At 46.0% G+C, this 25,271-nt stretch overlaps 1 protein-coding gene across 1 annotated transcript in view; it reads left to right on the top strand.

Moving 5' to 3' along the window:
• Dhx32 (DEAH-box helicase 32 (putative)) overlaps nucleotides 1-25,271 on the top strand; it is a 56,436-nt gene that overhangs the window by 13,177 nt on the left and 17,988 nt on the right. Inside the window, exons 2-4 of the mRNA XM_008845992.2 lie at nucleotides 4,661-5,163; nucleotides 15,795-15,988; nucleotides 20,783-21,155. Of these exons, the coding sequence (XP_008844214.1) occupies nucleotides 4,882-5,163; nucleotides 15,795-15,988; nucleotides 20,783-21,155 (849 nt within the window). The 5' untranslated portion in view covers nucleotides 4,661-4,881. The remainder of the gene's footprint in view (nucleotides 1-4,660; nucleotides 5,164-15,794; nucleotides 15,989-20,782; nucleotides 21,156-25,271) is intronic.

A 25,271-nucleotide genomic window follows, 5' to 3' on the forward strand; every position in this document is an offset into this window, starting at 1 on the left:
GGGGGTCCTAGAGGAGGTGGGGGATCCTAGAGGAGGTGGGGGGTCCTAGAGGAGGTGGGGGGGTCCTAGAGGTTTTGGCCTTTGTTCCTCCATCTTCAAAGCTGTCTTTGTGTTCTTCTTTGACTCCCCCTGACTACAGCTGGGAAAGGTCCTGATTCTGAACTGCATCTGATTTGACTGACCCCACCCAGACAGTCCTGGGTGATCTCCCAGCTCAAGGGCCCTGATGACAGCCACAGGATCCCTTTTGCCTTCTGTGTGCAAAGTACATGTTCACAAGTTCCAGGGATTAAGGGCATCTTTGGAGGCCACTGTTCACCAACTGTATCAGATGAAGGATCAGATGTAGGATTGATTGTTTTGTTTTTACTTTTTGAGACAGGGTCTCCCTGTAGCCCCAGCTGGCCTGAGCTTACTATGTAGACCAGGCTGGCCTGGAACTCATAGAGATCTGCCTGCCTCTGCCTCCCGAGTGCTGTGATTAAAGGTGTGTGCCACCAGGGCACATGACCACCTACCATATCCATATTTACTTTCCCTCCCTCACTCACTTCTCTCCCTCCTCTCCTCTCCCTTCCCTACTCCCCTTAGTCTCATGTATTCCAGGCTGGTTTAGGACTTGCCATGCTGCCAAGGATGACTGTGAACTTCTGATCCTTCTCCCAGCTGCCCAGGATCTTGTAGGTGCTAGACAAGTGCCCACATCCCAGCTCCCTTATTTTCCCCATATTTTCTTTTCCTTCTCCATGTTGGCCCTTTTTATTTGCCAAAGAAGTGTATGAATGGTTTGAATATATTTATTAGCATGGTTCAATACAGATGTAGACTGAATGAAGATGATACCACTGGAGTCAGCGGCCCCAAACTCTGCCTCCAGTTGAGGCTCAGCCCCCTCCCCCATATCTGGAACCCAAGCTTCATAGCAACAAAATGACACTGACTGTCCCAGAGCCTGTGAACTTTATAATAACTTGGACCCTGAGATTCACTGAATTACATCAAGAGTCCTTTGTGAACCCAACCTTTATAGGCAGTTGTAAAACAAGCCTGTCTGGTTTCTAAGGGCCAAGGAGGACAGCCTAGCTGGGAGAGTGTGTGGGTGACAGGGAGCTATGGGCACTGGAACAGGCAGAGCTCTGGGGCAGCTGTCTAGCTTTGACTTTTCCCTATTCAAGGGAATCTGAGGACATAGGTCTACTGCGGTAACTCAACATACAGTGACCTTGAATCATGAAGAAACAGTTATTGTGGGTATATGTTATTTATAAGACTGCAGAACCCACCTGTCAATGTAGTCGCTTACAAGAGGGATGAACTGTCAGCCCCCGAGATCCCTTGAATTGAGTGGGGTCCTGAGGGCGCCTTTTCAGAGCTCACTTGGGGGTGCTGGCTGGGATGCTTGGTAGGGCTGGAGTACCTTCCATACTCACTCAGGTTGGAGGTTTATGCTGACTGTCCACAGTGGCCTGGGCATCTCAGAATATTAGCCAGCTCCAAAGCAGAGTATTTCCAGCATGGGAACCTTGTGGGTGTGACTAAGCATCAGTCACTCTGCTCCTAAATCTTAGTGAGTCAAGGAAGAGCTCAGGCTCCAGGAGAGAGGACACAGACTCCTTCCTTTCCATTGGATAGGCAGCCATCTCTAGTTCTGCCTTAACTGTGTAGTGTCATGTGCACATAGTCTGTAGCAAATGAGTGAGGTGAGCCTTAGGTCTCTAGAAAGCACTGTTCAAACATGTGTCCATTCCCTGAGGGTCCATCATAGTCATTCCTTTCTAATTCTCCAAACATGGCTCTGGTTCCCAAGGGAAAAAGAGGCAGTTTTCCTAAGCCAAGTAAGTATAAGTGGCTGGAAGTGGGCATCACAGATTTAGGTGACTTATCAATGACCCATGCTCCACAGTACAGAAGAAAGTCCCCATCAATGCATTTGCCAAATACACTGGTGGGGACATGAGTTAGGAGGGTGTTAGCAGAGCAGGGACATTTTCACTGTAGGTCTCAGATGTCTGCGGGTCAGGTTGGTGGAAGCTGGTGGTCTGCTATTAAGCTTAGCAGTTGAACAATGCATTCCAAACGCTTTACTTAATGGTCACAAGGATGTTAGGTCAGATAGGTGGTTGGTGGTGGTGGTAGTAAATGGCCATTAAGAGGACTAAAGGTAGCCCAGGGCTGTATCTGCACCACTCCATGGTCCCAAAGCTCCTGTCCGGCAATCCGCACGGTTTTCAGGTTAACCAAACACAGGTCTGGTTAAGTTTCATAAGGCTTCACTATAACTCTAAGCACATTCTACTCGGAGGAATACTATAAATTAACAGAGACATACTTGGTGGGAATGATAGCTCTGCTATGCTTAAAAGTTATAAAGTAAAATAGTTAAGAAATAGTCCCTAAGGCAATCAGGGGTTAACAGCAGTTTAACTTAAAAGATTACAACGGTGAAAGAGAGCCCTTGGAAGGCATCCTACTTAGAACAGAAGAAGGGCTGAGCATTAGACTGAGCTTTAACAGCCTCCTAGGCCGGAAGCTGAGATTCTTAGACCTGGTTTAGACAAGTGGCATCTCATGCACCGTGCTTTGTGCAGCTGCCTAGGGGTCTCATCTCACACCACAGGGGTACTGAGGGGTCCTGAAGCAAGTTCAAGTTCTACATCTGTGTTTACATTACACACCATTATAATTCCATCTTAGTTTTAAAGCAGTGATTTTCCAGATACCTTTGTCAGAATTTAGTACACACAGAGCTGGACCATCCTCCTGGATCCCCCAGGATTAGTTTCTCCCTCTTATTTATATATGTGTGTTTATAGAAGTTCTGTCCTGGAGCCTCACTGAACCAATGACAGCCTTTTTTCTTACTTGTGACTGAGGGGCCAGTCCTGGGAGCCCACAGAGGCTGATCCTGGAAACACAGTTCAAGAATCAGAGAGAGACTGAGTAAAAGAAGAAACCTAACAGTAAAAGAATACTGTTAGTTCAGTTTTATGATTGTTCTCTTTTTTTGTTTTGTTTTATTTTGGTTTTTGTTTCTCTGAGACAGGGTCTCCCTGTTATCCCAGCTGGCCTGGAACTCACTGTGTAGACCAGGCTGGCCTCAATCTCAAGAGATCTGCCTGCTTCTGCCTCCCAGAATGCTGGTATTAAAGGCACCTGCCACCTCTCCCAGCTCTGATTTATTTATTTTTTTAGCATGAGTTTTCTCTCGATATTTTTATTTTTATCTTTATTGTTTTGACCCTTGCTTGGCTGGTAGGAGAAGCGTTTTCTCGGGCAGCACAAATGGGCACTTTTTTCCCTGATAATTTCTAATAATGGAGGAAGGAAGATGTCTCACTTGACATGTATTGTATGTGTTCTTGGTGTAAGCCTTACCTTTCCTTATGTAATCTCTTCATTTAAATTAAAAGCTGTCTTTTCTTCATGGAACAGAGGATGATTAACATAGAAAACCATAATTGACCAAAATGTAGAGAATAAGAGACTGCAGAGAATGGTGTGTCCTGGACAGGACTCCTGTACTCAACCTCACCCACCCAGGGCTCAGGGACCATTGCACAAGAAAGGGAGGAAAGACTATAAGAGCCAGGGGTGGTGGATGACCACAAGGAAACAGTTTCCAGGCTTCTGGGAACTTGCTCATATGAATTTACGGTAATGTTGACATCATGCACAAGACCCAGGCAAACTCAAACCAGACAAAAATCCAGCATAGAACTGGGGAAATGGGTACGAAGTCCCAACCTTAGCCGAGGAGCTATTGACAGCTGATCACTGCAGGGTGAGGGAGAGAGAGCTGGAGTGATACTGATAGGCTGACCAGGCTCCAGTGGATGAACTCACACTGAGGAACATCTGAGCACAAACTTGGCCCGATAAGACCTTAACATATATGACAGAATGCATGAAATCGGGGGGGAGCTACGGGGATACAGATAGGGAGGGCTCTAAATATGATTAAGATGTATGAAATACATATTAAAAAAGAAAAACGGAATTGTCTACCTTTAAAAAAGCTATTTTATTAGCTTTTTGGTTCTGGCTTATTAAGCTCCACACCCAGAAATCGCTGGAAATATTAGATCGCTCAAGACTTCTGATCTAATTAAACAAAGGGACTTACTAGCAAAAACTGGAAAAAAATGAATAAATTCACTTCCCTCGCTGGCACTTTTAAACTGACAGAAGCAAAAGTAAAATGGAAAACGTCTTAAATGCTCTCCTTGAACCCTGAGTATTTCTGAGTCTGAGGAGACTTTCTGGTAGCCAGTGTTTGGGGACAGGTCCCCAGGCCCGCCCAGTTTTCCCTTTTATAGAGGCCGCATCTCTTTGTCATGGGATTATGTGACCACGTGATGGATTAGCCTCACAATTCCAATCTGCCTCCCTGTTGCTTTCCATTCACAGTTACCTCCCTGGAGAGGCCTGGAGAGGTCAGGGAGAGAGCACCAGCTCCACGTGGATCATTTTCCAATCAGCCTGGGAAAGTCACAGCCCACTAACCTGTTAGAGCTGGCCTGAATTATTCCTGGCCACTTAAGCAGGCAGCAGCCAGTAGACAGAAAAACTCACAAATGCTTTGAGTGTGTCTACTTTCTGTGTTTCTAACATTGTGTGTGTTCCTGGTTTCATACCCATTTTCTGTGTGTTTGTGTTTTAGCGTGGTTTATTGAAAGTCATGTAGTCAATGAGGAGGAGTGCCACCAGCACTGAGGGTAACCCAGCAACGAGGGACACCGGTCTGAGGAGTCAGCTAGCTGATACCCTGGACTGGGTCGTGTCGGCTGAGTGGGTGAGTGGGCTTCACACTCCATCTGCACTGGGCTGCTGATGGAAAACCTGTCTGGAATGTCAGCTGCCTGAGCTCCTTGCCCAGAAGAAATGGATGAAGAAGACCTAGAGCATCCAAACTCCTCCCCAGAAAAGCGCTATTTTCCTGAATCCCTGGATTCCAGTGATGGGGACGAGGAAGGCGTTCTGGCCTGTGAGGACTTGGAGCTGAACCCTTTTGATGGCTTGCCATATTCGTCCCGTTATTATAAACTTTTGAAAGAAAGAGAAGAACTTCCAATATGGAAAGAGAAATACTCCTTTATGGAGAATCTGCTGCAAAATCAAATCGTGGTCGTGTCGGGAGATGCCAAGTGTGGCAAGAGCTCTCAGGTGAGATGCCACAGGAAAGCTGGTGGCCGTACTGTATTGTGTGTTTAAGATGCCACCCCGTAGTGTTCCATCGTAATGGCAATATCTAGAGCAAAGAAGCAGCTCATAGTAGTTAATACTCACATGGGATGGTTTGTGTAGAACTCTCTCTAGAATGTCCAGTCAGTCCATTTCATTTGCATATTATGTTTAGAAGCTGAGATAGGTGCCATTTCCCCACCAGGTTTGAGGAGATTAGCCTTGATGTTGCATGCCAGTGAGGGTGATCAGATGCATGGTTGTGCTTGTGTGTGAAGCTGGCTGAGTTCAGAGACCACATGCACAGGAAATCTCTCTTTGCCTCTTGTATTTATTTGTTTATTTTTGGTAATGTAAAATGTAGCTCAGGCTGGCCTTAAGCTCCTGACCCTCCCACTTCTGCTCCCAAGTGCTGGGCTTATGAGCCTGTGCCACAGCGCCCAGCAGAAGTCCCTGTTTTCCTGCAGTAAGAAGTCACTGAATGGCCAGCTTCAATCCAGGTCCAGGACTGCCTAGAGAGGAGAACTCAGGCTGGGGGCTCGGGACCTGCTTAGAGGTGGAGCACTTGCCTAGCATGTCTGAGGTCCTAGGTTCAGTTTCCAGTACCACAAAAATAAATTTAGGAATCCAAGTTTTCAAGTGGTTGATGTGAGCAAAGGAGGGTTTTTGACTTGGGCACCACTCAGAAGAGAAGGGAGCACTCTGTAATGTGTCCAGTTGTATGGGGCAGGGGTACATTCTGGGCCCAAAGGACAGATAGTTATTGAATACTTCCTGTCTAATTTGTTTTGGTGTTTGAACTTTTGACTCAAGTGAGGTCTGTGTTTTACATTGTGGATTCTTTTCTAATTTATTTTTATGTGTGTTTTTGAACATGTATTATTTTTATTTATGTGTATGAGTATATTGCCTACATGTAAGTGCACCTGTGTATGCCATGCTCACAGAGGCCAGAAGAGGGTGTCTGATCCCCTGGAACTGGAGTTACGGACCTTGGTAGCCACCCTGTGGGTGCTGGGAACCGAACCTGGGTCCTTTACAAGAGCAGCCAGCGCTCTAACCACTGTGCCATCTCTCAGTGCCTATGTTGTAGGTTCTTAGAATGAAACCATTATAACAGGCTACGCAGATTATCTGGTAGAAGATCCTGGTCATTTTTCAGTCCACAAACCTGTGACCCAGAAGGATTTTCACCTGAGCTGGGTGAAAAGAACACTGCCGCTTACCAAGCCGCCCGTGTCCTCTGGAGTTTACCTGCTTTAAGTGTAATTTGGAGAAAGGAGGGCTGGGCATTGAGTGCTTTCTATCCAGTTTATACCTGCCAATATCAGCATTTGTTGGGACTTATCATTCATTCTAATGAGTTGATTAATTTCAGTTCAGTGCAAGAACTAAATTAATACAATTTTCCCAGATTCTGTGGGCAAATGGGAAATTTAAACTTTTTTTTTGTCTTTTGAGACAGGGTCTCTCTATAGCCCAAGCTGTCCTGGAACTCACCATGTTCAGGCTGGCCTTGAACTCACAGAGATCTGCCCGCCTCTGCCTGCTGGGATTAAAGGCGTGTGCCACCACACCTGGCATGTACATTTTTTAAGTTTCAATCTTTATTCTCTCTGCTTCTTTATTCCGTGGCCTTGGGATCAAACACAGGCCTTGTATGTGCTGGATGAGTCCTGTGCACAGAGCCACATTGCCAACCCTAAGTGTTGTTTTTATGTGATTTTTTTTTCCCCCGACGGAAGAATATTTCAGTAATAGTACAGAGATTTCCCACATACTGTTCACTCAGAGTCCCCAAATATCTTACCATGTTTGATTCAGCATTCTTTCCCTCTCCCTCCCACACATGTGCACACACATTTTTATTCTGAACTCTTTAAGAAGATGACAAAGCCAGGCATGGTGGTTGCATGCCTGTAATCCAGGTGCCTGGGAGGCTGAGGAAGGAGGATCACCACTTCTAGACCAGCCTGAGCTACATAGTGAGACCCTGCCAAACAAAGGAAGAATGGATGGAAATTGGTGGTCCAGGGCTCTTTGTCTCAGTGCTTCGGTGGGTGCGAAAGGTGGTCAACAGCATGATCAGAATGGGGACTGGAACGCCCACAGCCCATTATTATCTGATCTACAGATATTCACATTAATTCAACTCCTCACTAGAGACTTTATTTTAAAAAGATCAAAATTATGCTCCAAGGCGAGTCCACAATTACATTGTTTCATGTCTTTAACCTGAAGCAGCTCTTCATGCCTTTCCTGACCTTGACGTTTCAAGTACAGCAAGTCCCTCAGAGCTTTGGTGGCATCTGAGGTGTGCCACTCCCCTCTGTGGCAGGAAGGCTGTGCAAGTGCTGCTGCCTGGCGCTATGGTGGAGCTATCTCAGGCTCACTGTCAGGAGGCGCAGCCTGTCATTCTTCCAGGCTGCTGCTGCTGCTGCCTCTGGAGATGCTGTTTGCCTGGGCTGTCCCCCACCCCCATCATTTAGTAGATATGGATACCCCAAGACTGTAAGTTACCTAACCGAGATTTTTCTAATTCTGGCATGCCTCCTACTTTGACTATTCAGAACTCTTTAAAGGTCAGCTTTCTGTTTACTTCTTACAAAGTAAAAGTTATTTTGTTGTTGTGTTTTTGAGATTAGGACTCAATGTGTAGCACAGGCTAACCTCAAACTCTTATAGCAATCCTCCTGCCTCAGCCTTGTAAGTACTGGGATTGTCAGTGTGAGCCACCACACCTGGCTTTGCTTTCTATTCTTTAGCATTTATTTATTCAGTTTTTTAGGTTATAATTTTTAATAAGCCTATTAATTTGCTGCTGAGTTTGTCCCAATGTGGCCAGGAGGAACCTCAGCCAACTTCCGTGTCCTCCAACTTACCTTCACTGCTTTGACACTTTGCTGTCAGCTCAGTAAGATGCTCCAGGCTCTTCTGTTACATTCTCCGTCCCACTCTTCTCAAGAAGCCCTGGTTCCTTTAGCAGAAACCTGTGCTCAGGAACCAGATGAATCCCCACCATTGGGTTTCCATTGCTGCTGAGCATTCTTTGTAGGAAGAGCAAGGAAGTAAAGATGGGTCACCAGGGCTGGAGAGACAGCTCAGCCTTAAGAGCACTGGCTGTTCTTGCAGAGGACCTGGGTTCAGCACCCACATGGCAGCTAACAACTGTCAGTAACTCAGCTTCAGGGGATCCGACACCCTCTTTTGACCTCCAGGGGCACTGCATGCATGGGTACACGTACATACATGCAGGCAAAACACTCAATTTACATAAAATAAAAATAAATTAAAAAATTTTTGATCTTTTTGAGACAGGGTCTCCCTGTAGCCCCAGCTAGCTTGGAACTTACTATGTAGACCAGGCTGGCCTTGAACTCACAGAGATCCGCCTGCTTCTGCCTCCCGAGTGCTGGGATTAAAGGTGTGCGCCACCAGGACCAGCAGGAATTTATGATCTTTAAGAGCAAGAATTGTTATATATTCTGTTAAATGTTGTATCACTACCTAGTCCTAGTTCTCTTGTCATGGCTATTTAATTAATTTATTTATTTGAGACAGGGTCCCACATAGCTCAGACTGGCTTCACATGCAGATATCTAAAACATAGTATAACCTTGAACTTCTGATCCTCCTGCCTCTGCATCCTGAGTGCTGGGATTGGATTATAGGCATGTGCCCCAGTTTTAACCTCTTAATCATTTTAATAAATCATTCTTTTGTTACGTGAGAGGGCAGTACATTCTGGTTTAGAGATACCAAAATTGTTTTCAAATAACAAGAAAACGGATCTATTCTTTTGTTGTTTTCTTAATTCTGGAAGCAAATTGGTTATTTTCTAAATATTTTATTTATTATTTTTATTTTATGTGTATGAGTGTATTGTCTGCATGTATGTAAGTGTACCCAATTGTGCAGTGCCCATGGATGTCAGAAGAGGGCATCAGATCTCCTGGAACTGGAGTAACAGATGGTTGTTAGCCACCATGTAGGTGCTGGGAACTGAACCCCAGGCTTCTGCAAGAACAGCCAGTGCTTTTAATTGCTGAGCCATCTCTCCAGCCTAAATTGATTACTTTTTAGGAGTTTTCAGGATTCTTTTCTTGTTCGTCAGAGTTTTAAGCCTTTCAAAAGAAAAGCTGGTTTTCAGAGCCAAAGAACCTAAAAAGTCCTTCTCTTCTCCTGTCTTATGAAGGCAGTTTTGTGACTGCCCCAGGGAAAAGGAAGCGTTTCTCATCCACTCAGAGCCGATTCCACTCATCCACTCAGACAGCCTTTTCTTTTTACTATTTTGGGGCAGGCTGATGAACAAGCCCGATTTAAGGAAAACATTTTTAAGCTGTCTTTGTTTTCTTCTAGCTCTCGTCCTAAAGTCTCCCATGAGTGGGTGGGTCAGTGAGGTGAAAGATGAGACAGCAAAGATTTAGTTTAGCAAGAGAATGCATAGAATAGCTCCCCCTTACTGGCTGGTCATCTTTGTTCACCCTTCTCTGGTGTTAGATTTGACCTACATTCCCTCAGAGCCCAGATACATGTGGTTTGTGACACACAGGGTTGTGTGTTGTGAGACTCAGAAGCAGCCCTCTTCAGTCAAGCACTCTGACTTACTGGTTCATACTGGGCAGAGCGAGCTGGTTTGGGAGCTCCATGGCCCCTGTGCAGGAGTCAGGCAGAAGGGATTCCCATCTTTCGGGGGGATGGCCAGTCAGTCTCAGGACTTCTTTTACCTTGGGAAGCCTGGTACTGAGGGGCATTGACACTCACTGCAGGATTGGGGTCCTTGGGACTCTTGAAGTGAAAGAGGAATGATGTCAGAAAGGCTTGGGGTCTTGGAGCTGGGAAGTACATACACAGGGGCAGAGTAGTGACACTGTGCCGCTCGGTCTTCTCTCTTTTTGCTGAGCGGTATTGCCGAGGGAAGGGCAGACAGTTGTACCCGGCTCAGGTGGAATCATCTCCCCAGTGATGAGTCTGTGTGACGCTGTTGCTGCTCTGCGTTCAGATCTGGATGGGCTGGTAGATTCTTTCAGGGAATCTTTGCAGCTGAGCTTGAGACCCTGGACCTCAGGTCTCCAGAGTCCTGCAGCCTGGCCTTGTGTGTGTGCTCTGCTGCCCAGCGTGGGGACCAGAGCAACTTCGTTTTATTTCTTGAATTTGTACACCCTGTACAACACTAGTCAGTAACTGGAGTCCACAGCACCTGATGGGAATTGGGTGTTGCCACCAAGGGCTCCTCTCATTGCCCTCCAGAATGGAGACACACATTCCTGCCCTTTCCCCTAACACTGCTCCTGTCTCAGGAGCCCCAGAAGCAGGAGAAGCTGGATGTGGACAGAGCAGGGCAAGCCTTGCTGCTTGGGCTTTGATGCAGTCCACACATTTCACAGTTCATAAAACTGCACCTAGAAAATGGGTTACGAAAATATGAAAGTTTTGTTGATGATTTCTGTGCGATTGATTTCCAGCTGGTGAAACTTTCTAGATCCACTATATAAATGTGGGGTTGTCAAGTGCCCAAACTCCCAGGCAAGCTCCTTGTAGATGATTTTCTTTGATGTGTTAAAGCAGTTTCCTATTTTTCTACCACATCCCACAGCTTTTGTAAGTGCTCATTGCCATAGCTGCCACACAGTGTCTCAGAATACAGCTCCCTAAAGAGAGGGAGCCCAGCCATCTGTGGAGAGGTGGGGCTCTCTGTAACCTCTGGTGTCCACAGCCAGCTTGGCTCCCAGCCCACCGGCCCTGGGAAAGAGAATCGCTACTCTATCTGGTCACCTCTATCTGGGGTGACCAGAGTAAGGCTCCTCCTGGGACAGTGGAAGTTCCCAGGTGAGAGGTTCCCTGTGGGGACTGTCAGCAGGCAGAGCATGTTCACCACAGTGCAGAGGATGCAGGTGCTCCTTAGAAAGCTGGGCTCCTGCTGTCCCTTAAAATTATGAAATGACCAGATTCCCAGCTTTTGCTGACTCCTTACTTTTTTCAGCAATACTTGGGCATTTGCTAAGGTCTCAAACTTCAGGATGCTGCAGTTCACCTGGAGTGATGCGGAGGCAGCCAGGGAAGGAATCCTAGCTCGACAACGGAGTTCTAGACTACCCGAGTTCTCCTTTTTCTGTTTAAAGAGAACTCTGCAGTCTGCAGGGGGTGACTTACTGTGATTAACACATCTTCCAAGCTCTGTAATTAGCTGTGATTTCTGCTCAGCTATGAACTTGGCTTCTAAGTAAACATCTCTATGTTGAGCAAAGCATGCATGTGTTCAGTCTTCCACGGGCTATGTTATCTGGCGAATGGAAGGGCTGTTTGTTCCCAGTTCTAAATCTGTTTGCCTGTGTGTAAAATGGGGGAGGGCTTGGCCTACATGGCTGCCCAAGATTCCTTTCAGCTCTGAAATTCTAGGACCACCCTCCCTGGGTCCACCTCCAACCTCTCCAGATCCTGGCTTTCCTTCCAGTGGAGGTCAGGATAGCCACAGCTGCTGTCCTCTGACATCTCTGAGATGCCCTTGACACTGATGGTCCTCTTCCCTCCTCCTCTTCTCCCATGCTTCATTCATTCTGCAGCCTCATTCATTTACTTCCATGCTCATTTCCTGTTACTTCACATTCTCATTTCCTGTTCATGCTCATTATGCTGTTAACACCTGTGTTTTAAATTAGAAATGGTGGCCGAAGAGATGGCTCAAAGGTTAAGAACACTGGCTACCCTTACAGAGGGTCTGAGTTCGGTTCCCGGCTCCCACATGGAGACTAACAACCATCCGTAACTCCAGTTCCAGCAGATCCAACACCCTCTTCTGACATCCATGGGCATTGCACAACACAGGTGCACTTACATGCAGGCAAAACATACACATAAAACAGTAAATATTTTAAATTAGAAATGATGGAATGTTTTCTTCCTGTGCATGAGCAGATTCTGCTTATTCTTCCTTTGTGGTAAATAACCTCCACTTTATTACCCCTCCCTGTGCTTAGTCCTGGGCCAGGCCCTTCCCTCTTCTTTTCTGTTACTATGATGTGCTTGTACATCCTGGAGCCACTCCTTCACTTCCCCCCAGGCTGTGAGCTCTAAGAGGGCAGAGGCCCCCTTAGTTCCCAAATTCTCTCAGTGTGCAAACCACTCTAGCAGTGACCTCACAGACATGGCCAGGGGCATGTCTCCTAGGTGACTTTAAATTCTGTCAAGTGGGCCATGAAGTTTAACCATCACATTCACTAAGGGGCAAAGGAGACAGACTTTTATATGAATTTCTATTTAGGTCTCATTTTGAAACAGTTCAGGATAGACTATGTAGGATCATTCTAAAATATTTCTGGAAAATTTAAGAAACCGATTTGTTCATTTAACAAATACTAACTGAGCCCTGGGAAAATTTGGTGACCAAGGTGTGTGTCTGCCATCAGAGCTCCTAGTCTGGTGGGCGATGCGCATGTGCTCTGAGGTGACAGGCCACCACCCGAGGCCTGCCTGCTGTCAACAGCCAGTACAGCAGGGCTCTCATACACAAGGGAGATGACCAGGCGCCTTGGAGAAAATGTCAGCCAATCTCAGACATGGGGGATAGTCTCCTCTGTTCATTATTGTACAGATAGTGATGAGACAGAAGACAGAAATTAGCTAGGCAACTTAGGGTGAAAAGACCCCAAAGAAAGTAACCAGTTTCTTTTTTGGCTAAAAGCCAAATTGTCCTTGGGCTTCTTAGCAACCTCATCCTTGCTGGAGATGCCAGAAGTGTTTGGGGGCACTGTTCTAATTCCTAAATGATGACCTCTTCAGAGGAGGCAGTGTTATAGTAGCAAGAAAAAGAATCTCTGGCCTGGGTAGAGACCTGACATTCCTGTTGGGTCAGGTAGGTCACTGGCCAGTGGGACCACCCTAGAACATAGGTAGATCACTGGCCAGTGGGACCACCCCTAGGACACAGGTAGATCACTGACCAGTGGTTGTACCCCTAGAACCCAGGTAGATCACGGGCCAATGGGACCACCCTAGGCCCCAGGTAGAGCACTGGCCAATGGGACCACCCTAGGACACAGGTAGATCACTGGCCAGTGGGACCACCCTAGGAAGGTGGGCTCACCTGAAGCCATGCTGAAGAGGTAGGGGGATAATGGTTCATGTACATTGCCTGCCAAGAATCCCTGCCTCTAAATGTGACAGCTTATTGGGCCGCAGATAGACGTGAGGCTTTAAGAGTCTTCAGAAAATTGTGGCTTCTGCTTGTCTCTTCTTAGACTGTTTTCCCTACAATCTGGGTTCCCCCGACATTTTGGGCTTCCTTACTTTTCCTGTAAAGCTTCCCTCCCCACAGTCTGACTGCTAGTGGGCCCTGGACCTGACCTCCATGCCAGCGGAAACCTACGGCCTTTCTCCTTCTCCCTCCGTTCTCTGAGCAACTGTTGGGATTGCAGCTTGCCAGCCCTGGGGGTTTCTTTTAAACTCTTACTACAGTTTCCTTGAGCTTCTGTTTGAGCTCATTTTTAATTTTTTTTTTTTTTTATGAGACTAAGAACCCCAAGAGGGGACCCTGATCTCCACTCTATCAGTAAGGAAAGTAAAGGGTGGGGTAATCAGTTTCTGTGGAACAGCCGGGCCTGTGACTCACCTCGGTCCTTCTCGGATGCCTGGCTGTTTCCCAGGTCATTCCTTGACTCTGATTCCCTGTGCGGCATCTTAAACTTTCTATTTTCAAAGAACAAAGTAGGCACTGAATAAATAATGACTGATCATTTGCAACCCGTTGCCAAGGCAGGCACCGTTTCGGTGTAGAGGGATTGTATTCGTACAATTAATCATAAATATGCGGCTCATTTTGGAATTATACTTTCAAATTACAGGAGGATTAAAGTCTAAAGTTTCCACGATGGGTCTAAGTAGCAAACCTCAAGATAACTTAAATGTTAACAGGCTTTAAATACCTAGTTCTTTTTAAAAACACCCTTGGACTGACTTTTTGGGTTTTTTTGTTTTTGTTTTTTGTTTTTTTTTTTTTGTCTTTTTTTGAAGCAGGGTCTCCCTGTGGCCCCAGCTGTCCTGGAACTCACTATGTAGACCAGGCTGGCCTTGAACTCACAGAGATCCATCTGCCTCTGCTTCCCAAGTGCTGGGACTACAGGCATGTGCCACCATGTCCGGCTTTGGACTGACTTTTTAATGCATGTTACAAAGCATATTTATTAACAGCGCTTTAAGATTGGACTGACTTTTTAATGCATGTTACAAAGCATATTTATTAACAGCGCTTTAAGATTGTAGCGTACAAAATGCATTTTGTGCCTTCAACTATAATAAATCTTATGTAAATAAACTTGATAAAAATCAGTTGATCCATAACACATTTAGATAAAAGAATTTTTAAAATAAAATGACTTAAGAGCAGCATTGCTTGGAATTGAATCTAGGCAACTTAGTTGATTATCTCACTAGTTTTATTTTTAATTATATTTAGATAATAAATTGCTAGACTATTTTAGCTTTCTTTAGAAGAGATATGTTAAACAGGCTCATTTGCATATTGCTAAGATCATTTAAATTAAAATATAAATACTTTAATTTCGAGTCTATATTTTTTATTTAAATGCTCTTTAATATTGTATTCTTTAAAACATAATAGCTCATTCTGGGCATGGTGACACACGTCTTTAATCTCAGCATTCGGGAGGCAGAGGCAGGCAGATCTCTGAGTTCAAGATCACCCTGGTCTACATAGTGAATCCCAGGCCAACTGGGACTATAGGTAAGACTGTATCTCAAGCAAAGCAAAACAAACAAAAAATATAATAGCTGAGGTAGGAGAGACCACTCAGCAGTTAAGAGCACTGGCTGCTCTTGCAGAGGACCCAGGTTCAGTTCCCAGTACCCACATGGCAGCTAACAACTGTCTGTAAACTCCAGTTCCAGAAGCTCCGACCACCTCTTCTTACTTACATGGGCATTGCATGACACAGGTGCACTTAACATACATGCAGGCCACACACATACACATAAAATAAAAATAATAAAATACTTTTTTAAAAACATCATAGCTGATACTTGAAGGTATATTTTTATGGGGTTTTCTTATTACCAGAAAGAAAATAATTTGTGAATACATGAGTCTTTCAAAACTGGCATAGGCAGCGCTGCGCATGGTGGCGCACGTCTTTAATTCCAGCACTTGGTAGGTAGAGGCAGGAGGATCTCTGTGAGCTTGAGGCCAGCCTGGTCTACATAATGAGTTCCAAGCCAGCTGGGGCTACAGGGAGACCCTGTCTCAAAAAGACCCAAAAAAAAGCAATTGTGGCTCCTGCACTGGCCCAGTATGAACACAAAATGGCATAGGCTCAGAACACTTTAAATTTTTCTCTGTTTCATCTGCCTTTTTACATCAAGGAGTCAGTTCCAGAGTTGCAGTTTTCCTGCTTGCACCTGCGTATCCTAAGTTTACTTACTAGTAATCAGAATGCATAAGACCATTGCTAGAGCTCTGCTCAGTAAGATTTAGTACAGTCCACTGGTGAAAGGAAAGGTCTTGTAGAAAGTAATGGGAGCTGTGGGGGGAGCTGTCCCTCCTTGCTTTAGGTTTGTCTTTCCGAGCGCAAGCTGATCCTGTGTCATTTTCCCTGTCAAAGGTTCCTCAGTGGTGTGCTGAATATTGCCTTTCCATCCACTACCAGCATGGGGGCGTGATATGCACACAGGTCCACAAGCAGACTGCGGTCCAGCTGGCCCTGCGGGTAGCAGATGAGATGGATGTTAACATCGGTCATGAAGTTGGCTACGTGATCCCTTTTGAAAACTGCTCCACCAGTGAAACCATTCTGAGGTTGGTGTTCAGACGCTTTGTTTCCGACCCGTGTCCCCAGGCTTGGGTTCTGCCCTCCTGCAAGAACACTCTCTTGCCTTCCACATGCCAGCATCTATGGGATAATAACTGCTCTGTTGGCAACCTGACACATACCCCTTGTTTTTCTGTGTTGACATCTTCAGTCATTCCTTTTCTAAACTTCCATGACTCCCCATACATAATCTTCAAGGGGAAAAAATAATGCTTGTTCATTTGACCCGAGTCCTTCCATCTCCTCATTATAGAGCTCTGCCTCCTGGTTGGTCCAACGCCATTGCCACGGGGGTTCCTGTGGTTCCCTGTAGTTCTATGTAAACTCCAGGCTTCCACACCTCTGTGCCTGTTCCACACACAGTGATCCCTGTGCTTGGGATGCCCATGATTCCTCTGGGTTTGGCCAGTTCTTAGTCAGTCAGGAATCAATGGAACGGTCACCTGTACCAGGAGGCTTTGCCCACCCTCCATCATCAAGCATTAGGAATGTGCTATGACTTCTGTGTTACCTGCCGTCGGCCTCCTGGGGCCCTTCAGATCTCTGCTTTTCAAGCCACACTTTTCAGTCTCCCCAGTTCAAGGAGCCTCCTCTGTGGCTGCCCTAAGTTACATTACCAGACTTTTGTGTTTAGTTCTCTTGGCCTTTGAATGATGTTTTTCGGGACCTTGATAGAGATAGGAAAGGGAAGAAGGAAGTGAGAGGGTTGGAAAAGTCAGGACTGGGGCCAGCGCGTCTCCATCATCTCTCTTAGGGACAGTGCCTGCCTGTCCGCACTGCAAGGAGTGACCAAAGCTGCTTGAGCCAGACGACCAGCCCATAAGCTCTACCTGCCCTGGGTACTGCCTTCCTCTCCAGGAGACTGATCTCAGAGTGTCTGCACACCCACGCCCCATCGTGCATGCCAGTGCAATGGCATGCCTTCTGAGTAACAGGGCGGGGCAGCTTTCTGCACCCATCTCCCTGGCTTCTGATGCACTTGTCCAGTGGCAGATGCTCAGTAAACTTGGTAGTGGGAGGAGATAGTCCTTCCCTGGCCCCAGCAGCTGCTGTGGGCTCCCAGGTGCTTTGAGGCCATTCAGAACGGCCTTGGGAATCATATACATAAATTGAGAAGGCCACAGGTGTAAATAGCCATGGGGGTTACTGATGCTATGAGTGTATTGAAGCACTCCTTACTTTTCAGACTGCTGTCATGTGTTGGACTTGGCTTTCATGGAATTATTTTATGGTCCAAAACTCAAGCATTGGATTCTGGCAAGCAGAGGAAAGACTGAGTTTGCATTGAAGTGTCCCTTTCTGAACCGGAACCTTGAGGCTACAGGACAGGCATGGCTCATGCAGAGGAATGGCTGCCTACTCTGGCCGCCGTAGGCTCTGTTCCTCTGATGCTACTGGATGGCTCTATCCTTAGTTTCTGTACTCTCACTTTAAGACCTTGTTCCTGGAACACAGGGTTTCCTCCTCCACTATGACATTCCTCCCAAACCAGCAAGGCCTGAGCCTCAGGGAGGCCCAATAGTTGGAAAGCCTTATACAGTAAAAGAAGACAGTGGTGTGCTTCCCTCTCGGAATCCTGTGCTCTGAAGAGAAGGCCAGTGTCTCTATCACTTTCTAACTGGGACCTTGCAGAGGGCGCCTCCCAGAGCTCTCTATGTTCAGGTTTCCTCATTTATAAACCTGCTGCCTGATGCCTTGTTCAGAGGAGTGTTGTAAGGACTAAGTGGCTGTATGGCTGGAACTGAAGGGTGGTGGATAGAAGTGGAAGTTACTCTGTGATTATAATTAAATTTGTAATTACATCTTTATAATTATTGCCAGAACCAGATTCATTTTCCTGGAGAGGTGTGCCAGCTATAATTTTGAGTACCCTCAGATTGAAGAGCTGTCTAAACTACAAATGTTTCTTAATGATGCTGGGAATGGATTGAACCCAGGGCCCTGCACATGCTAGGTAAATGATCTACCACTGAGCTATGTCACCAGGCCTTCTTAAATCAGAAGTTTTAAGGTTGGTTACTGATCATGAAGCCAGTGTTCTAAATTCAGTGTTATCTCTGTTCTCCTTAGCACCTCCTGCTGGGCATGGGGTACCTAGTAAAGGTCCTTCCTTCCTTCCCTCCTTCCTGCCTGCCTGCCTGCCTTCCTTCCTTGTTTTTTTGTTTTGTTTTGTTTTAATGTTGTATATAGCAATTTGGTTCTTTAAGTTTTTTTTTTTTCTTTTTCTGACCTTTTCAAACAGTAGATGCCTCAGTATTAAATACCTGAACTAGTTTTCTCTTTTTAAATTTTTATTTATTTTATTTTATGCCTATGAGTGTTTTGCCTACATGTATGTAAATGCACCACATGCATGCAGTGTTCACAGAGGCCAGAAGATGGTGTCAGATCTCCTGGAACAGGAATTACTAACAGTTATTAGTTGCTATGTGGGTGCTGGCAACAGAACCCTGGTCTCTGCAAGAGCAGCCTGTGCTCTTAGCTGCTGAGCCATCTCTCCAGCCCCTGAACTAATTTTCTTAGACAACATGTCACGGTATCTTGTAGCAGTGGCACATGATCTTTAACACTGACCTTTACAGTTTCCAAAGCTGAAAAGTTCCAGGTTTTTGTTATGGTCAAACTCAATATGTAAGGCCGGGCGTGTTGGCGCACACTTTTAATTCCAGCACTTGCTAGGCAGAGGCAGGTGGATCTCTGTGAGTTCAAGGCCAGCCTGGTCTACACAGCCCTAGCTGTCCTGGAACTACAGGGAGACTGTCTCCAAAAAGACAAAAAAAAACAAAAAACAAAAACACAAGAAAACAAGAAGCCCTCAATATGTAAATGAACATTAATGCAACTTTCAAATATGTTACCGTGTTCTCGGCTTTTATGATACAAATTTAAGACATAAACTGCACTACATGTTCCGTAACGCTGACAAAATATCTGTGTATTTTTCACATAGTTACTAGTGATCATGTGTTTTAAAGCATTGTTCATTTGGAATCTTATTAATGTGAAGGTAAGAAATGCATCTTTGTATTACGTAGGAAAGGCTGAAGGCTTGTGATTCCTTAAGTATTATATCATGGCCTTGAGTCTAGCAGTTTTAAAGAGGTCACTGTCTTCTCCCTTTTAAATCAAGCTGGATATACTTACACAGCATGGCATCTCCTCCACTTTACGGGAAGCACAGCTTCTGGTAAGAAGAGAGCTCTGCTGAGTTTTTCTGAAAAGGGACAGATTGTTTTCTGACATGAAGCAGGTAAACATAATTTTCTTTGAAATGAGATAGTAGTAACTTGGATCACTGAGTAGTAGGGTTGACAAGAGATCGGAAAGTCGGATTTGGGATGTGTTAGTCCTCATCTTGCATAAACTGTAATCCTGCTGTGGTCAGGGTAACTCCATTTTTAGGCTTGACCATTCCTCAATTAGGAATGAGTTGCAGGCCAACTGGGGCTACAGGGAGACTCTATCTCAAAAAGACAAAAAACAAAATCACTAAGTGAAGGAGGCTGAGGTGGGAGAATTGTGAGTTTGAGGCCAACCTTGGATACAGGAGACTCTGCTTCAACAAATAAAAACAAACAAAAAACCAAACTAGTGATGATACCCTGTCCCCCACCTTCAGCCCACCAGGCATTCTGGCCAGTTTGCACAGGGTCGCAAACTGATGATTATGTTCAGGTACTTGTCTTCCACTGTTATTTGAACAGCATTTTGGTGATAGCCTCCCACCAGCACCTCAGCGCCCATCCTGAGTCTGAGCCAGGAAAGCCACATTGAGCCCTTTCCTTGGAAAGCATGTGCTATTACCCAGCACTCCATTGATGAAAGAAAGGGGGGGTAGTGTACACAACGAGAGTGTTTCAGGATAACACTGCTCTTGTTCATAAAGCCAAAGGCAACCGTTAAATGTGCATTCCTCCCTGTGAAGAGCATTGGTTGTAGTTGGTGTCACTGAGTCTGTGCAAGTGGGATGGACACTTGTGAGAAGCATTTGTCACACAGACCTGTATAAACAAAAGTCTCCAACCTGGGGTTCTTGATGATTCTCGGGGAGTCAGTGAACATCTACAAACTACATTTACTTTTTAAAAAAATATTTTATTAGCTGGGTGTGGTGGTGCATGACTTTAATCCCAGCATGTGGAAGGCAGAGGCAGGTGGATCTCTGTGAGTTCAAGGCCAGCCTGGTCTTCATAGAGAGCTCCAGGCCAGCTGGAGCTACAGAGAGACCCTGTCTCAAAAAGACCAAATATATATATAATTTATTACTTTTATATGTATCACCTGCATGTGTATAAGTGCACCCGTATCATGCAATGCCCTCGGAGGTCAGAAGAGGATGTCACATACCTTGGAACTGGAGTTAACAGCCGCCATGTGGGTACTGGGAATCAAACCTGGGTCTTCTGCAAGAGAAACCAGTGCTCTTAGCCACTGAGCCATCTCTCTAGCCTCAATTTTTTTTTTTTTTTTGAGACAGGGTCTCCCTGTACCCCAGCTGGTCTGGAACTCACTATGTAGACCAGGCTGACTCAATCTCACAGAGATCCACCTGCCTCTGCCTCCCCAGTGCTGGGACTAAAGGTGTGTGTCATCACTCTGCTTACATTTAAATTTTGCTTCTGTAGGTTTTGTGTTTCTGCCATCTCAGAGGACTCTTGGCTCCAAGGAGGTGTGGAACCCCTGACAGAGAGAAGGAGTGTGAGAGAGCTGTCTGTGTTTCAGGAATTCTTTGCGCAGCTTCTCATGAGAACATTTCTGACTTTAGAATTTCTTCTCTCTAGGTACTGTACTGATGAGATGTTGCAACGAGAAATGATGTCCAATCCTTTTTTGGGTAGCTATGGGGTCATCATCTTAGATGACATTCACGAAAGAAGTGTTGCCACCGACGTGCTGCTGGGACTTCTGAAAGATGTGTTACTGGCCAGACCGGAACTGAAGCTCATAATTAACTGCTCCCCGCTCCTCGTCAGCAAGCTCAGCTCATACTATGGCAACGTGCCTCTCATAGAAGTGAAGAACAAGCACCCCGTGGAGGTCGTGTACCTCAGCGGGGCTCACAAGGATTCTCTGGAGTCTAGTTTACGCCTTATCCTTGAAATCCACCGCTCGGGTGAGAAGGGTGACATCGTAGTCTTTCTGGCCTGTGAGCAAGTAAGTGAGCAATATTCTGACCTTGCAGAGTATTGTAATGAGGCACATCATGTAATCACTGACAGTTCCTGTCCTCACAGTCACTGTGCACATACTTCCTCGTGTCTGCACATAAGGACGCTGTGTTGCCTGTCGTCCAATCTCTCTGAAAAGGAGTGGGGAGGAGTTTAGAGAAATGATCCCCCACCCTGACCCCTCCACCAAGGCAGAGCTGGCCAGCCAGCTGCTGACTCCAGCCACTCTCAGAGACATGCAGTGGACACATGAGGACCTTACGCACAGCTGCTTCCCTGGTGCCTGATCAGAGCTACAACCTCCACACTTGGAGTTAGGCCACATGCAGTTCCCCGCAAGTGCCCGTGAGAGTCAGTGCGGGGTGCAGCAGAGCCACAGAGTTCCATGCATCTTCCTGAGCACCTTCCTTCCTTCCTTCCGAGCTGAAAGAGGAAAATGCTAGTAGCCTTCTCACAAACCCCTCTCCGAAAGAGCGCTGGGAAGTGCAGCGTTGAGCTCCTTCTCTCTCCCACCTCACACAGTCAGTGCTGCTGAGGTTGCTTTATTTGTAGAGAAGGTTTCCTGGCCCTTCTTTATCCTCCAGCCAGGATCACCCGAAGCAGACCTCCCTTCCTAGAGACTGCCTAGCCTGTTCTCTGCCCTTTTACTTCCTGCACAGCCCGTTGTCTTCTCAGAGTAAGCACTAGTTTTCAGACCTTGACCCAGGTATGTAATGGTGCTAGTGATTAAACGGAAACCAGAATGAAGTTGTTTGATGCAGGATGAGCCTCCTGAGGGGTGAGGGTCCCTGATGCCCTGTGGCTTCCAGGGTGTGCTCTCTAGAGGAACGCCCACCCTCCACCCACCGCAGTGGTAAAGACTGCACCCCTTGCTTTGGAAGCTTGGGGCTGTTTTCTTGAGACTTACCTTTTATCTGTTTTCTTAGAGAAAGTAATTTAGAGTCTCATCTGCATAAATACATTCATATTTGCTGATTCACGTTCCCTTCAATACTAATCTTTTTCCTATGACAGTGATTTGTTTCATTATCAAGCTCCAATCTTGCATGACTTAGAGTGTTCAAGAATGCCCTAAGGAAAGTCATAACATAACCAAGACTGATGGGGTGAGAGGTCATCTACATCTTTGAGGTTAGTCAGCAAAAATTTCAGAATAGAGCCAGGTGCAGTGGCGTGCCTATAAACCTAGCACTCACCAGGCTAAAGGAGAACAATTGGAAGGGCTCAAGTTGGAGGCTAGCCTGGGCTACATAGAGAGACTATGTATCCAAAAATAATAATAAGTAAATTTTTAAAATTTTATGTGTATGAGTATATTGCCTGCATGTATGTAAGTGCACCTGTGTTGTGCAGTGCCTGCAGAGGTCAGAAGAGGGCAGAACTGGAGTTACTAACAGTTGTTAGCTGCCATGTGGGTGATGGGAATCAAAATCGGGTCCTCTGGAAGAGCAACCAGAGCCTTTAACCTCTGAGCCATCTCTCCGGCCCCACAAATAAGTAAATGTTTAAAAAAGAAAAAAATGGATGCTTGGGAAAACAAAACTCCTAACAGAAGTAGGTCCTAGTGCACTTGATTCTTACAAGTGTGTCCATTAATGACATGACATGGTGACCTCCAAACTGCTGAGCTTTAAAGGATGCAGTCTGCTAAGGCTGGTAGTGGAAACTAAGAAGTCCATGGAACTTTGAGTCAGGCTGAAAAAGCATGCCCTGTTAAGAACTTTCTGCTCACAGTCATCTGCCTTAGAAGCTGAGGTCATGAAAGCTGTAAGGAGATGGCTGTAGGCCCCGGAGAATGCTGGGTGTTGCCACTGTGGACTGGCCAGCACCGGACGCTCCACTGGTGGGCTCCTTCTTATCCAGAGGCACTACAGCTACCCACCCTGTGGTGGCCACGCACAGCAGTGCCACAGTCCTGCTGGCTCTCTCACACCTTCCCTGGAAGCCAGCTTTGTCTGGCAGCGCCAGCCTGAGTTCTCCACGTGGTATCTGTCTGCCGCCTGACAAGCTGCACACAGTTCTGGGACCCATGAGCCGCCTTCTTGCTCACAGCAGTTGACAGTTACTTCCCCACGCCACTTGAAGCTTTCTTGATTTCTGCACAATCAAAACCTGCCACAGTGGGGGCTGGAGAGATGGCTCAATGGTTAAGAGTGCTGGTTGTTCTTGCAGAAAACCTGGGTTCAAATCCCAGCACCCACATGGCTGCTAACAACCATCAGCAGTTCCAGTTCCAGGGGAATCTGACACCCTCTTCTGTCCTCTTGGGGATACTGCATGACATGGGTGCACATACACACATGCATAACACTCATACACATTAAAAAAAAAACTGCCACAGCACTAAAATACCATGTGAGAGCAAACGTAGGTGGTCTAACAAAATGAGTGATGGCCGTATTTTAAGAAATTCATTTCAAGCCTGGCATGGTAGTGCACACCTTTGATCTCAGCACTCAGGAGGCAGAGGTATGGCAGATCTCTGTGAGATCAAGTCCAGCCTAGTCTACATAGTGAGTTCCAGACCAGCTGGGAGATCTACAGGGAGATCCTGTCTTTAAAAACAAGCAAACAAACAACAAGCAAAAAAACCCAGCAACAACACAACCAAAAAAAGAAAGAAAAGAAATTCACTCAAACTGTGGAAATGTTTGCAGATGCTTTGGTTTTGGTGAGTTGGTCCTGTGGTCAGGTCAGGTGAGTCACATGCCCCAGCTGCTGGCTCAGCTCCATGCCTGCTGTGAACTGATCCCCTGGTCTCAGAAGGAGACAGGCTGAGCATCCTGTGTCCTTACAGCCTGTTGTTCCTTATCACACAGTCATCGTCAAGCTTAAAACAAAACAGATGAAGTAGATTCATAGTAACGTCCAGCCAGATTGCTATGCAGTAGTAAGGACCACAAAGGTGTGCATGGGTTGGGGTTTTCCTGGAATGTTCTGTGCAGCTGTAGGCTTTCTCTGATCTGGAGGCTGGACAACTGCTGGTTATCTTCCTTCAGTGGGAGTTGCTGTCTGCACTGCTTTTCAGGTTGACATGGGAAGGCCCCACACACTTAAGTGAAGCCCTAAACACATTAAGAATGAAGGAAATGGCCCAGCGTGGTGGCACATACCACCTTTAATCCTGGCACTTGGGAGGCATAGGCAGGTGGATCTCTGAGTTCAAGGCCAGCCTGGTCTGCATACTGAGTTCCAAGCCAGCTGGAGCTACAGGGAGATCCTGTCTCAAAAAGACCAAAAGGGAAAAAAAAAAAAAAAAAGGAAATGAATGCACAGCAAGGCTCAAAGCATACCTTACATTTTCCATTTCTGAAGACTAATTTCGAAGTACTGTGAGGAGTGTGAGCTGTAGGTAGCACCTGTCTGCTGCATTCTGCATTTCCCCTGTTTGTTTTATTTCTTCCCACACACACAAAAAAAGTTTTAGAACAAGCCTCAACATTTGGACCCACCTCCAACTAAAAAAGTTAACAAAAATGAGCAAAAACTAGGTTGCCAAAATTATTTTTCAACAGTATTCTAAGAATAAATACTTGACTACAATTTTAATGTTTATCTTGGTAGGAAATTGCTCGAAAGTGGCTTCTAGAGTTGGCCCTGCTTGTCCAAGTTCTCTCTCGAGGGTTAAGGGACACCTGTGGGAGGCCTGCTTCCTGCGGACATCCCTCCTCAGGCTGTCCTCGGAAACGTGCCATAAAATGAAGCGACATGGATTATGAAAGTGGGGAAACCCTTTTCTTTTTAAGACAGGGTCTCAGCAGTGTATCCCAGGTCTCAGCAGTGTATCCGAGGTCTCAACAGTGTATCCGAGGTCTCGGCAGTGTATCCGAGGTCTCGGCAGTGTATCCGAGGTCTCGGCAGTGTATCCCAGGTCTCGGCAGTGTATCCGAGGTCTCGGCAGTGTATCCGAGGTCTCAGCAGTGTATCCGAGGTCTCGGCAGTGTATCCGAGGTCTCGGCAGTGTATCCGAGGTCTCGGCAGTGTATTCCAGGCTGCTCTTGAATATCTCAATCTTCCTGCCTCCCAAGGGCTGATAAAAACATTTGTTCTTATTATTCTAATTACCAAATTTTTTTTTTTAGGATAAATAGTTGTGTTATTT

Source organism: Nannospalax galili, unplaced genomic scaffold (assembly GCF_000622305.1).
Source record: "Nannospalax galili isolate Female #2095 unplaced genomic scaffold, S.galili_v1.0 scaffold362, whole genome shotgun sequence".
Classification (NCBI taxonomy): Eukaryota; Metazoa; Chordata; class Mammalia; order Rodentia; family Spalacidae; genus Nannospalax; species Nannospalax galili.